We start from the raw sequence: 13,496 nt of genomic DNA, 5'->3' as shown, positions 1-13,496 counted from the left end.
TTCATTAATAACATACTAAAAATCATCCATTTCATGACACTTGACCTGGTAACCATAAAGAAATGAATGATGTGCGTCGTTCAGTCGTTAGTCTTATTTTTGAAAAACAATATTTCATAAATTCTGCATGGATATGTAAATTTATGAGCACAACTGTATAGACAGTGGGTATGGAAAATATTCAGACCCCCTTAAATTTTTCACTCTTTTTTTATATCGCAGCCATTTGCTAAAATCATTTAAGCTTGTTTTTTTTCTTCATTAATGTACGAAAAGCACTCAATATTGACAGAAAAAAAAGAAAAAACGAAATCTCACACAGCCATAAGTATTCAGTCTTTGCTGTGACCATATACAGTATTTAACTCGGGTGCTTTCCATTTCTTCTGAGCTTCCTTGAGATGGTTCCACAGCTTCATTGGAGTCCAGCTGTGTTTGATTCTGCAAATTGAACTTGATTAGGAAAGCCACACACCTGTCTATATAAGACCTTACAGCTCACAGTGCATGTCATAACAAACAAGAATCATGAGGTCCAATGAAATGCCTGAAAAGCATAAATCTGCCTGAGGTTCCCCAAAAAATGTTGCTGTACTCAATGTTGCTCCAAGCACAGTGACCTCTAAAAACCTTAAATGGAAGACGGTTGGGATGGCCAGAACACTTTTGAGAGCTGTCTGTCCGGCCAAACTGAGCAATCTGGGGAGAAGAGCCTTGGTGAGAGAGCTCCTGAGAAATTCAACCATCACCGCAACCCTCCAGAATTTATGCCAGTGTTGCCCGATACAAGCATCTCCTTAGTGCAAGACACATAAAAGCATGCATGTAGTTTTCTAAAATAAAAACAATAAGATTCTTTGGTCTGATGAAACCAAGATAGAACTTTTTGGCCTTAATTATAAGTCATATGTGTGGAGAAATCCAGGCACTGGTCATCACCTGTCCAATACAGTGTCAACAGTGAAGCAAGGTCATGGTTATCATGCTGTGGCGGTGTTTTTCAGCTACAGGGACAGGACGACTGCTTGCAATTGAAGCAAAGACAAATGTGACCAAGTACAGGGATATCCTGGATGAAAACATTCTCCCAGGTGCTCAGGACCTGGCCAAAGGTTTACCTTCCAACAAGACAATGACCCTAAGCCAGTGGTTTCCAAACGTTTATTGCAGTGGTCCACTTCCAAAGATGAAAGCTCAAAAGGGTCCATCTATCCATCTATTTTCTGAGCCGCATCTCCTCACAGGGGTCACGGAAGTGTTGGAGCCTATCCCAGCTGTTATCAGGCAGGAGGCAGGGTACACCCAGAACTGTTTGCCAGCCAATCGTAGGGCACATGGAGAGAGACAACAGTCACCCTCACAATCTTACCTAAGGGCAATTTAGAGTTTCCAATTAATGCATATTTTTGAGATGTGGGAGGAAACCGGAGTGCCCGGAGAAAACCCACGCAGAAACAGGGAGAACATGCAAACTCCACAGAGGCGGAGGCCAGGATTTGAACACTAGTCCTCAGAACTGTGAGGCCAACACTCTACAGCTGCGCCACCGTGGTGCAGTCAAAAGTGTACTTCTACTAAACATTGATCAACGGGTCTAAATACATATAGCTGTGTGATATTTCAGTTTTCTTTCTTAATAAATCTGCAAAAATGTAATCAATTCTGCTTTTTTTATGTCAACATCGGTTGCTGTATGCACATTAATGAGGGGGATAAAAGAACAAGTGATTTTAGCAAATGGCTGCAGTATAAAAAAGAGCAACACATTTAAGGTCCACTGTCATGAAATGCATGATTTTTGGTATGTCATTTATGAAAAAACAGCAGCCTGTATGGACCAAACTGTTTTTTCACTACAAAACATGATTTTGATGTATATGGTTTTTTTTTAATCTCCCGCCATGAAAATCCTCTCGAGGGATTTGTTTTCGAGAAGAAGCAAAAAGTGACATACAGGGCAGTAGCGCACTCAAGCGGTCTCGTCTGTTTATACTAGTTTCACCTCCGGGAAGGTAGCTCGTTGTTCCTTCGTGTTAGCCCAAATGCCGGCTTGTTGTATTGCTGGATATTGGTCGAACACTTGGGAGGATGAATACGCTATTCATACTTTTCCAAAAGACCAGGTTCGTCATGAAAAATGAATTGGGCAGGTGCAAAGAACGAGAGCTTTGTGGGTTCCAAATGACAGGTAGATGTGTATACAGCTACTAAAAAAAATAAAAAAAAAAGTTGGGGGGGGACGTAATCCTCTCATAACGTAACAAAAGATCCGCGTACGTAAGTCAGGGGTGATAAATGTGTTGATGTGCGCGTTGGACGGCTTCCGCGCAGCAGCCGTGGAAGGACGGCCTCCGCAGGCCTTGTGGATCGCCGCTGGCCTTGTCAACACGGGTTCGGACGGGGTGTCTCGTCGGCGTGCTGGGCTGCAATGGCTCATTTCCGCCGCGGAAATAGATCGGACGGGGAAGCAGTTTGGCCGCGCCGTCGTCGTCACTCGCGGGTGGCGTTGTTTTTCTCACCACCGCAGGGAGGTGGTTTGGCCGCTTGCGGTTTGGGCAAGATCTGCATCTCATTTAATATGAATATATCATTTATATATGAAACGATAGGGTAATATTGCTCCGGTCATTTCACTCTGTTGTGAGCTTCCATGTCAGAAGGGGTGTGTTCGTCTCCCATAGTAGGTGGCACAGCGTGTTTTCAATGGCAAATGTCCCAGTGTGACGTCACAGACAGAAGATGCAGCCAATATGGTGACCACTTTGATGTCGAGTGAGACTTCCGTAACTTTGCACATGGATGACACGCTCTCGGCTCATATTTATTTTTTCATATAGACATTGATGTGAAAATTGTTATATATATTTGTCATTACAATATCTATTTTAGAATGTTTATAGGGATGACACTTGGGCTTTAAGGGACTCTGAATACTTTCCATGCCCACTGTATATGCAGTCATACGTGCTCCTGTTAAATTGAAATGAAAGTGTAAACTACACAATTCTCATAACCTTTAGGTGGCAGTTGGCATATTACCATGAAAGTGTACACGTTTTTCATTACTTCTCAGTGGCAGTGGAATATTGAAATGAAAAGTGTACAGCTTTATCATAACCTCTCAGTTCTGGCATACTATTTTAAAATGTTAAAGTTTTTTTTTTTGGTTTATCCTATACCCATTTATGAAAAAATTAGCTTTATGGTAATTGTAACTACATTTCCAAAGTAATCTTCCCTGACCATTTCCATATATCCTCATCTGAATAAATTACTTCTGGAGTCATACACATTTTTATATCCCTCCAACCATTTTCTGAGCCGCTTATCCTCACGAGGGTCGCGGGAGCGCTGGAGCTTACCTCAGCTACCATTGGGTAGGAGGCAGGGTACACCCTGAACTGGTTGCCCATCCCAGGGCACATGGAGACAGACAACAGTCACACTCACAATCACCAATTTTGAATGTCCAATTAATGTTGCATGTTTTTTGGGGGGCTGTGGGAGGAAACTGGAGTGACCGGAGAAAACTCACGCAGTCACGGGGAGAACATGCAAACGCCACACAGCCGGGGACGGTGTGACGGTCTGAGCGCTCCCGGTGCTGAAAAGTCTCCTTGTGATTAATGCGCATGCGCGTATATTTTGTAAACTTCCGGCCAGTCTGAAACATCTCTATCCATGCTTCAACATGTGCCATTTGACAATGTTCACTATGGACGTCTCAGAAAGCCGAACACAGCGAATGTACATATATGTGTGTATCTTTTTATCAACTTTTATTTTACGGTTAGGTTAGGGTTAGGTTATAACATATGTTAGCTTCCTCTATGTATAAGACTATGAGACCGGGGGATTTCCCAGTAAGTGTCTGCTATGTACCCAGAGTTCCCCTGTTAGTAACGCATGCGAATTAATCACAAGGATTTTCAGCACAGGGGAGCTCTCAGACCGTTACACCGGGATTGAACCCCAGTCCTGAGAACTGTGAGGCCAACGCTCTATAGCTGCACGACAGTGCTGCCCTAATTTTTAGATTTTTCAAATAAATATATTACCATTTTGGCGGCAACTTCTTCCTAGTTAATGCCTGTAAAATGAAAACGACAATACAACAGACTAGAATGGAGGTGGAGTGGAGAAAAACCTTTGTTTGCAACATCCAACTACTTCATGTTTCACGGAATTTGACGTGACACTCCATAGAGGTGGATGGTTACTTAAAACTAATTAATTGTTAAACTTATTTTGCAAATAAGAGTGTAATTCATGTCTGGGGCTGTTGGTATGACCAGCATGGTACGAGTAAAGCTGTTACTTCAACAGTTGAATGTGCGTCAAGTGTCAGTGACAGCACTGACACGTCCATTCCTCTGGGGTGGTGACTGTCATGGTTTTGATCCTCAGATATCAATCTTTCCGAAACATGTCAATTCAGTCACTCATCAGTTGAACTACTTTGACAAGTTAATCCTTTCCTCTTTTCACTCTCATTCCTCCTTTCCATGTTATTTTGGAGCTTTAAAGTTCTGTGATGTGGTTCAGGTCCTTAAAAAGCAACAAATCCAGCTGTGGTGTACTTTTGAAAAATATTGGAGCTCAGAGAGCTGCATAAATTAGACTTTTTCTCTGTCTGTCTGTCCTGTTTGTTCGATCAGTTCTTTGTGTTCCGCATAAATTACACCCCCTTGTCTCTCTCCTCTTCCATTCATGCTAACACAAAAGCCTGTGCTGGGAGCTTCTAGAAAGACTAATGTAGTCAGGATTAAGTCCTATGTTGTGTTCCATTATTTGCACATTTCCCACAACGCCATGTTTTCAGAACCTGAATGCATTTATAAATGCTACATTTCAACTGTTGTGACCATCTGCACAAAACTGCAGACTATTTTGCTAGATCTGATCACGTAAATGTGGGTGTTTAAAAGAGTCAAATAAAAATTGTCCATCTGGTTTTGTTAGTGTGTCTTATTCTCAAGGGAATATACTTTATTTTAAACTGATGGTTAAGGCTGATTAGCCTCAGGGTGGACCTCAAAGTATTCTTTGAAGCACAACAAAATTGTATGTGCATAGAGACGCAGTGTTTGATGAAAGCCTGGCTGACATTTCTTTCTTTTTATTGTCAACACCATTCTCATCTGTCAAATAATATGTTTGAGGTAAACTACAGGCTACAAACAGGAACCTCATGAGTGTGTGCATGAGGAAAGGAAAGAAAAGAAAAGATGGTGATTGATTTTTTGTAAGCATGATGCAAAAACTAGGGATGGGCAAAATAACCAATCAATTAATTGATTGCTGTGTTGAATTATGACAGTTGTGTGGACTATGTTGATAAAGTGTATCTTGAAGTAACTGAGGCAAAATGGAGTGCTCCACAGGTTTTACTACACCGACGGCTACAAATGACTTTTTTGTACTAAGGAGTGACATGAAAGACGGACATTAAGAAGTTTCAGAGTGCCACCTTACACAATAAGGGAAAGTAAAAATGAATGTTCACCCAAGCTGACCAAATTACCACACAAGCAAGCCATTAGAGTATCTCTGTCAACATAACTGCTGTACCTAAAAGAAAAATAATAATTTTTAAAGTCACCTTTCATTTAATTGCTAGTTCAGCTTAGCACTGTACAGTTAAGAAATGAAAACCCTGATGTGATTTACATTTCAATCATAGCAATGCAAACAGTATAACATCAACAAAAAAATAGTACAGTAAACAAACAATGAAAGATGGACACTCTTTTATGTTCTTTCTTTCAGGTATGTAGTTGCCTGTTTTCTGTAAGGTCACTTTAAAATTTACTTCAATCCATTCCTGTGGTCATTTACTGCCAATCAATTGCCTACAAATGTACCAAACTCCACCTTTCAGCGACGGTGACACTGCAGAGGATACCTCAGTGGTTGGTATCGATTATTTTTTTACTGTCACAACTTTTGACCAATACAATTGTTTTGAACAGAACAGAACAGTGCTTGGTGGAAAGTGGGCCTCAGACAAATTAATGTGTTATTTAAGCGATAGCATACATAAGTACTGAAGCACCGACTGCACTCAAAGCCACATATATTTGAACAGAAATGGTGCAACAACACATGGTAGATGGTAGATAGGGAATATAACAATACAAACATTATTTATCCTCTGGGAAAAACATCTAACATGAGTCATTTAGTTGTGAAGCTCTGTTTCATTTGTGTCTGTATGGCTGTATTATGTTGTAACCTGGTTGCCAAGGTGCCCACATCAGATGAAGCAGAAGGGCTGGAACAGATTATTGTCCACCCATCCATCCATTTTCTTTGCCGCTTATCCTCACAAGGGTCGTGGGGAGTGCTGGAGCCTACCCCAGCTGTCAACAGGTAGGAGGTAGGGTACACCCTAAACTGGTTGCCAGCCAATCCCAGGGCACATAGAGACAAACAATCCCACCTAGGGGGAATATAGAGTGTCCAATTAATGTTGCATGCTTTTGAGATGTGGGAGGAAACCGAAGTGCCCGGAGAAAACCCCCGCAGGCAGGGAGAACATGCAAACTCCACACAGGCAGAGCTGGGATCGAACCCGGGTCCTTATAACTGTGAGGCCAACGCTTTACCAGCTGATTCACCATGATGCCCAGATTGATGTCATTTCCATTTTTTCTATTCATTGCAATGAAGAAGGATCATCTGAACATTCAAGTGTTTTGAATTAAAAATGAAACTTGTAAGTTGAGGCAGCACTATAAACAGGCTTGAGAAACTTGCAACATCTACAGTTCCTTAAGTTACAAAAACACTCGTTGCCAGGATTTGTGCTTGCATCAAGTGGTTCATGATCATAGAGCGGTAACAGAGACCTAATATTAAAAGCAATGTATGAATTCTGAGTTCACCGAGCAATATAAGAAAATATGAACAAGATTTATTTGTTCAACTACTGTACTTTATTTAATATTTAGGTTATTTGCAAGCGTTGTGTATACTGAGAGGTAAACTTAGAGAAAATTCACTTGTACAGTGAATATTGTAAATTATGTATTTGTGTCATATTTATGCAGTAAAAAATTAAGGATTCCCTCTTTGTTTGTTACAGTTGAGGTTATACAGTGAACAAGTTTTTTCAGTGAACATAATGATACAGTTTATTGTGTGAGTGTATGTTGTGTGCAATCACCCAAGGCAGACGGTGCGTGTCATGCATGTGCGTGTCCCTCCTCCAGTTTTGTGAGGCAGGATTGGGAGGTGTCACTTTGCTGAGGGGCTGAGGGGGCTGCGGCACACGAAACTGTGGGAGTTAAAGAGACACACAAAAGGTTCAGATGGGCCAGAAGAAGGTCAGAGGTCAAATAAAGGTCAAATGAAAATGCCAAGGAGGATAGCAAGGACGAAGTAAACTAGAGAGAGAAAGAAGGATTCACAACATGGCCAAATTCCCAACATCACACAATCTTAGTATTCTGTACTCCCTTTAGTCTTGAGGTTTGGGTTAGTTCGTTAATTACTGAATTTAGTTTACCGATATAAAAGACCGTTTGCAACATCTTTATACCTGAATTAATGTATACTCACTTCTGGAACCGAAGCGTGAGAGCAACTGAGATTGGTTAAATAATTTTTTGAGTGCCATGCAGTGCTTACAGTGTATATAAATGATAGTTAAATTCCATTTGGCTATGTTTATTGAACAAATACAATATGATGTTATCTTTGACAGTGCAAGTCATACAGAAACACATTGAGTATATTATTCCCATACAATCATTTTTATGAGTTCTTATGATGTTCGCACCACCAGGAGGTTCATGTTTATGGTTATAAATAATATGGATGAGAGTCCATGGAGGTTTCATACACAGTGGAAATAAATAGTCTATATACACTCCTCTTCAAATTCCAGGTTTTGGTGATACATAAAAAAGACCAAGATAAATCATTTTAAAAGTTTTTCCACCATTAACATTTAATTTTCAAAAAATGTAATGTGTTTGAGTTGGGAACGAAAAATAAAAAGCTAACAGTAGAGATGCCCAAGTCTGAACATCCTCTTACATCTAACTGCGTTTGTAGTTAACTAATCCCATTCAAACTCATGTCAAATTGGAGTCACCAGACACCAGCCACCATTTAAATAGGCTTGGATAGAGTGATTAATTAAAAGAGTTTAGATGCTCTAGTAGGCCTTTCCTATTTTTTGTTTGTTTTCACAGCCTGCAGCACAAGCCAGGGAGCTTCCACAGCAACAGAAGGATCTATTCAAAGGTATCAGTCAAAAAAATAGATGTTTTGGTAGTACCAACTATCAAAATATGCCTCATTTTTTCTTGCCAAGTTTCAGTACACAGACGTTTATCTGTGATCAAGCGCCGCTAATGCTGCAGGTAATTGGCTCTAATGTTAGACATGATTGCAGCATGCAGGACAAATTCCGAGTATGTGCACATTTCGTGTGTTGTGAACTCTAGCTTTGCTGTAGCTCCGTGTCGTCGAACCAGTAGAAAAAAAAATTTTCACTGAGGTCAAGATCAGGCAATGGCAAGCGTATTTAATGAACCTCACTCTCTATGGCATTAATGCAGAATCAGGTTTAAGATTGCTCCATCTTCGAGTGTAGTCACTCACCTCCTCTATGCATTCAAGTCCACTTGTATATGTTACTGAATCAGGGCGGTCCCTGACTCGGGACTAGCACGTTTCAACTTGGGACTTACTCTGGGCTTGAGGGAAAAGACCTGATACTCGTGAATTGTAAAGCAATGACTTGGTCCCACCTCTGTTAACTACGTAACCAGATAAGATATTAGTGTGCAGCTTTATTTTATTTTTAATAAAGCTAAATCAAAATCTAACTGAAGAGTGACAGGAAGAACTTAAGCTTAGCTTGGACAAAAATGTGCTCGTTTATTTAGTTGAATGGTTTAATGATTAACCTAACGTTCACTGCTATGTTTATTGTCACGGAAGAAGCAAAAGCTCCCTGCCCTTGAGAAGTTATTTACTGATGATGTAGAAGTTGGAGAGGAAAAAAATATTCTTAACGACAGAGAAGCTTCAAGATAAGATACAATCATACAGAGGTCTGCCATCAACTCAAACCTTAGCACATCTAGTGAACTGGTGGTGGAACCTGGGACACTACGGCAGTGCTATCAGACATTGCTACTAGATGTCTCTGTCTTCAAATACCATCCACACTGGAAGAGCGTAGAGTTTTGATTACTCAGGACATATTTAGTCAGGAGTGCGCTCATCTGTGTCCTTAGAAAACAGATGTTGCTTTTGTTGCTGTGTAAATGTCCTTGTTATGTCATTACTTGTTTGCAACTGTTCTTTGGCACTATTTTTTTCTTTAAAGGTCAAGTGTCATCCCTATAAACATTCTAAAATAGATATTGTGATGAAAAATACATATAATATTCACTTCAACGTCTATATGAAAAAATAAATGTGAGCAGAGTGCGCATCATCCATGCGCAAAGTTGCAGGAGGGTCATTCTACGACATCCAAGTGGTCGCCATATCGGCTGTGTCCTCTGTCTGACATCTCCCGAACATTCGCCAATGAAAACATGCAGTGCACCCTACTTTGGGAGACGAACACGTCCCTTCTGACAGGGAAGCTCTTTTCAAAAAGGAGAACACCACACAACCGAGTGAAGTACCCGGGGCAATATTACACTATTGTTTCGAGTCATATTCAGATGATATGTGATCACAGCCAAACCGCCTCCCCGTACGATCCACTTCCGCGGTGGAGATGAGCCATCGCGGCTCACCGCAGCCGGCCGGTGTGGCTCATTTTCGGCGGTGGCTTATCACGGAGCCGAGCCGTGATGCTTTAGGGTGTTGTTCATAGCCGCCGCAGTACGCAATAAACAACACCGTCGAGCCGGGGTCCCTTACTGCGTTTTCGTCGCACACGGCTGAGTGCGGCATTGTCGGCAGCATTCTTCAGAGCCGCCTCCGTCCGCAAGCTCGACGCGCAGCCTTCGCCGAAGCCGTGACCAGCGAATGCGGCGCCTCAGCCAGTGTGGCTCATTTTTGGTGCCGTGGTGGCTTATAATGGAGCCGAGCCGTGCTGCTTTAGGGGGTTGTTCATAGACTCAAGGTTTTTACTGTAATTTGTAATGTATTTTTCTTTTGTAAGTATGATAATATAAGTGAGGGAATAGACAAGAAATTTGCATATTCATTAGTTATTTGTCAAAATAAGTGAGTGGCCCCCACCCAAGTGAAAGAGACCTCGGGGTGTGTGCCGGCGGACACATGCATGTGAATTGACACCCTTTCACATCCACAAAGACTAACAGAAATGTCCTTTAATTGCTGTGTCTGCACCGTGAAGGCTGAGGACCCCACCCAATCAGTTGAAGGTCAGGACGGGCCTAGGGATCCACCCAAGAGCAACCTGGTGGTCAGGACAGGTCCCACACCGAGGGACCCACGACGGTCCCCTGGCCCCACCAAGGTGCCTGGCAACCGGCCCCCATAGTGATCCAATGCCACCCATTATTTCTGTGATGTGATGTTAGTTGATGTCGGCCTGAATCAAAAATTAAACTTGTCAGTGGCCCCCTACAGGTTATTGTTTTATCTTTTGTCTAAAATGCTACCGAATGATTTTGAAGATACTCAGTAAACAGTATGGTATACAGTGTTCCCTCATTATGCATGGGAGTTATATTCCTTTCCCTCTGTGAATCTCAAATATCCATGAATAATTGATGCAGTTTTAAAATACCTATGTATGATGTGTACTCTATTTTCACAACCACAAGGCACACTTAAAAGTCTTGGACTTTCTTTAAAATGAACAGGACCCCTAATGATATAACATGCCTTATGCATGTACTAAGGTCCAAAATTGTTTTTTTTTTTTTTTTTTTGAGTAACTATTTACAGCATAGCAACATTCACAGGTTTAGGAACTTGGTGTCCAAATACGGTGCGCATTATAAGGTGCCACCGTCTATTTCGGAGAAAATTCATGGCTTTTAAGAGCACCTGAATGTTGTAAAAATATGGTACATTTTTGGGCTGGGGGGAATTGAGAGAGCCACGAAAGGTGAACTATGAATGGGCAAAGTCACTGTTCTCAGCTTTCTCCATTTGTGTGATTATTCATTGGCATCCCAAAGCAGTGATTAAAACATGATGTTTCTGTTATATTTGAGCCATTTTGCTGTCTTGTTACAGTCACTGTTTGGAAACAAGGTATGTAAACAAATGTTTACAAAGTCTTTCCGTGTGAACATTTTATTTCACAAGGTACCAGTATACATGGTATATATCCACAGTGTATGGTCCAGTGAGGCTAGTGCTTGGAAAAAAAATGCTGCTCAGGGTGGGCGCGGCTTATTAACCGGTGCTAACTGTCATTCGGAAAATACAGTAATCACTAGTTTCTGCCCTACAACCACTTTTTGTCAGGACTACCAAAGGTTTCTTTTTAATTGTGACAGTAGATTTCAGTAAATGGCAACAGTAAGGTCAAAATATTCTTTACAGTTCCACTCCTGTCACCATCAGCTAAGCAGGATTCAGTAAAAATTAAGTGGAGGGTGAGACTTTTGATCATGAAGAGGTATGTAAAAACTGTCAAAATGGTCAACTAAATTAACTTTTGATTAATATTCTTTTAAATTTCAGGACAAACCACTAAGATAAAAGATATTTGGCAGTAATCATCAAGAAGAATTATAAAGACTAGAATTTCTTTGACAACACACTTTTTTGTTGATAAAGCTTAATATTCAAAATCTTCATAGTGCACTAATGTAGAGGCCCCCCTGACTGGGTTTGCCTGAAGACCTCATATGCCAAAGTAAGTCCCTGGGTGTGGCCAGTAAAATTCAGTATGTGCACAACCTACTTCCACATTTGGCAAACCAGGTAAAAGCATTTACTCCTCATTTCGGTAAATTGCGAAGTGAACCATAAATTTCAAGGCACCTGTGGGAACTTGAGTTTTTCAAACATAATTTGTCACCACAGAGGTACAGTGAAGAAAATAAATATTTGAACACCCTGCTATATTGCAAGTTCTCCCACTTAGAAATCATCTAGGGGTCTGAAATTTTCAACGTAGGTGCATGTCCACTGTGAGAGAGATAATCGAAAAAGAAAAATCCAGAAATCACAATATATGATTTTTTTAATGATTTATTTGTGTGCTACAGCTGCAAATAAATATTTGAACACCTGTCTATCAGCTACAATTCTGACACTCAAAGACCTATATACAATATATGTGGATGAATGATCTGACAAACTGATTCATATGTTGCCTGATTCCTCACCTTTCTATGGATCATTGAGACCCCACAAGGTGATATCTTGCATGGGGCTCCACTCCGATTGAGATTGACTGTCATGTTTAGCTTCTTCCATTTTCTAATGATTGCTCCAACAGTGGACCTTTTTTCACCAGGCTGCTTGGCAATTTCTCACTTAGCCCTTTCCAGCTGTGTGGAGTTGTACAATTTTGTCTTTTGTGTCTTTGGACAGCTCTTTGGCCTTGGCCATGTTACAAGTTTGAGTCTTACTGATTGTATGGGGTGGACAGGTGTCTTTATGCAGGTAATGACCTCACACAGGTGCATGTGATTCAGGATAATACATGGAGTGGAGGTGGATTTTTAAAGGCGGATAAAGATCTTTGAGAGTCAGAATTCTAGCTGATAGAGACAGGTGTTCAAATACTTATTTGCAGCTGTATCACACAAATAAATCGTTAAAAAATCATGCATTGTGATTTCTAGATTTTTCTTTTTAGATTATCTCTCTCACAATGGACATGCACCTACTATGAAAATTTCAGACCCCTCCATGATTTCTAAGTGGGAGAACTTGCAATATAGCAGTGTTCAAATACTTATTTTCTTCACTGTAAATTGTATTATGAATAAAATTTATCTCGTACATCTATATCCATCCATCCATCTTTGCCGCTTATCCTCATAAGGGTCACGGGAAGTACTGCAGCCTATCCCAGCTGTCAACGGGCAGGAGGCGGGGTACATCCTGAACTGGTTGCCAGCCAATTGCAGAGTACATCTATAAATAAATGCTATTCTGTTTTCAAAATGTGCACGATATGATCGTTCATTATTTAGGCGCATACCCAAAAAATTTCAAATACAAATTCAACTAAAACTACTAAAATGAATTCAGATTTGCATCATGGCATGAAAGCATGCTTACATAGCGTGTATATCGTATCCATTCAAAAATTTTTCAATTTCCTGTTTTTCTAAATGATTGAAACGCATGAATTTGACAACAATTATTGACGTCAAGTAAATAATACTTATAATTATAATAATTTATCAGTAATTGCTTCTGACCTCTCACCTCGTAATTGACTACCCTGTCTGCAACTGGGGTTGGTTGTTGGTCTTGGATTGACATCCGAATGTACCAGCTATGGAAAAGTTCATTTTCGTTGGTCCAGTTGTTTGACGTGTTTTTGTCGTTTCGCGTGAACTTCCAATGCCTTGAAATGC

General features: G+C 40.7%; 1 protein-coding gene across 4 annotated transcripts in view; it reads right to left on the bottom strand.

Moving 5' to 3' along the window:
- The window catches only part of tox (thymocyte selection-associated high mobility group box), a 135,436-nt gene that overhangs the window by 40,939 nt on the left and 81,001 nt on the right, over positions 1–13,496 (bottom strand). For 3 of the 4 annotated variants that reach the window (XM_061839841.1, XM_061839838.1, XM_061839839.1), the window contains one exon: positions 7,169–7,279. The exons of the other annotated variant lie outside the window; for it this stretch is intronic. In XM_061839841.1, the coding sequence (XP_061695825.1) occupies positions 7,169–7,279 (111 nt within the window). The remainder of the gene's footprint in view (positions 1–7,168; positions 7,280–13,496) is intronic. 4 annotated transcript variants of the gene reach the window in all.

This window comes from Syngnathoides biaculeatus, chromosome 13, assembly GCF_019802595.1.
Source record: "Syngnathoides biaculeatus isolate LvHL_M chromosome 13, ASM1980259v1, whole genome shotgun sequence".
Taxonomy (NCBI): domain Eukaryota; kingdom Metazoa; phylum Chordata; class Actinopteri; order Syngnathiformes; family Syngnathidae; genus Syngnathoides; species Syngnathoides biaculeatus.
The sequence above is the reverse complement of the archived record's forward strand: the minus strand, read 5'-3'. Positions and strand labels throughout refer to the sequence as shown.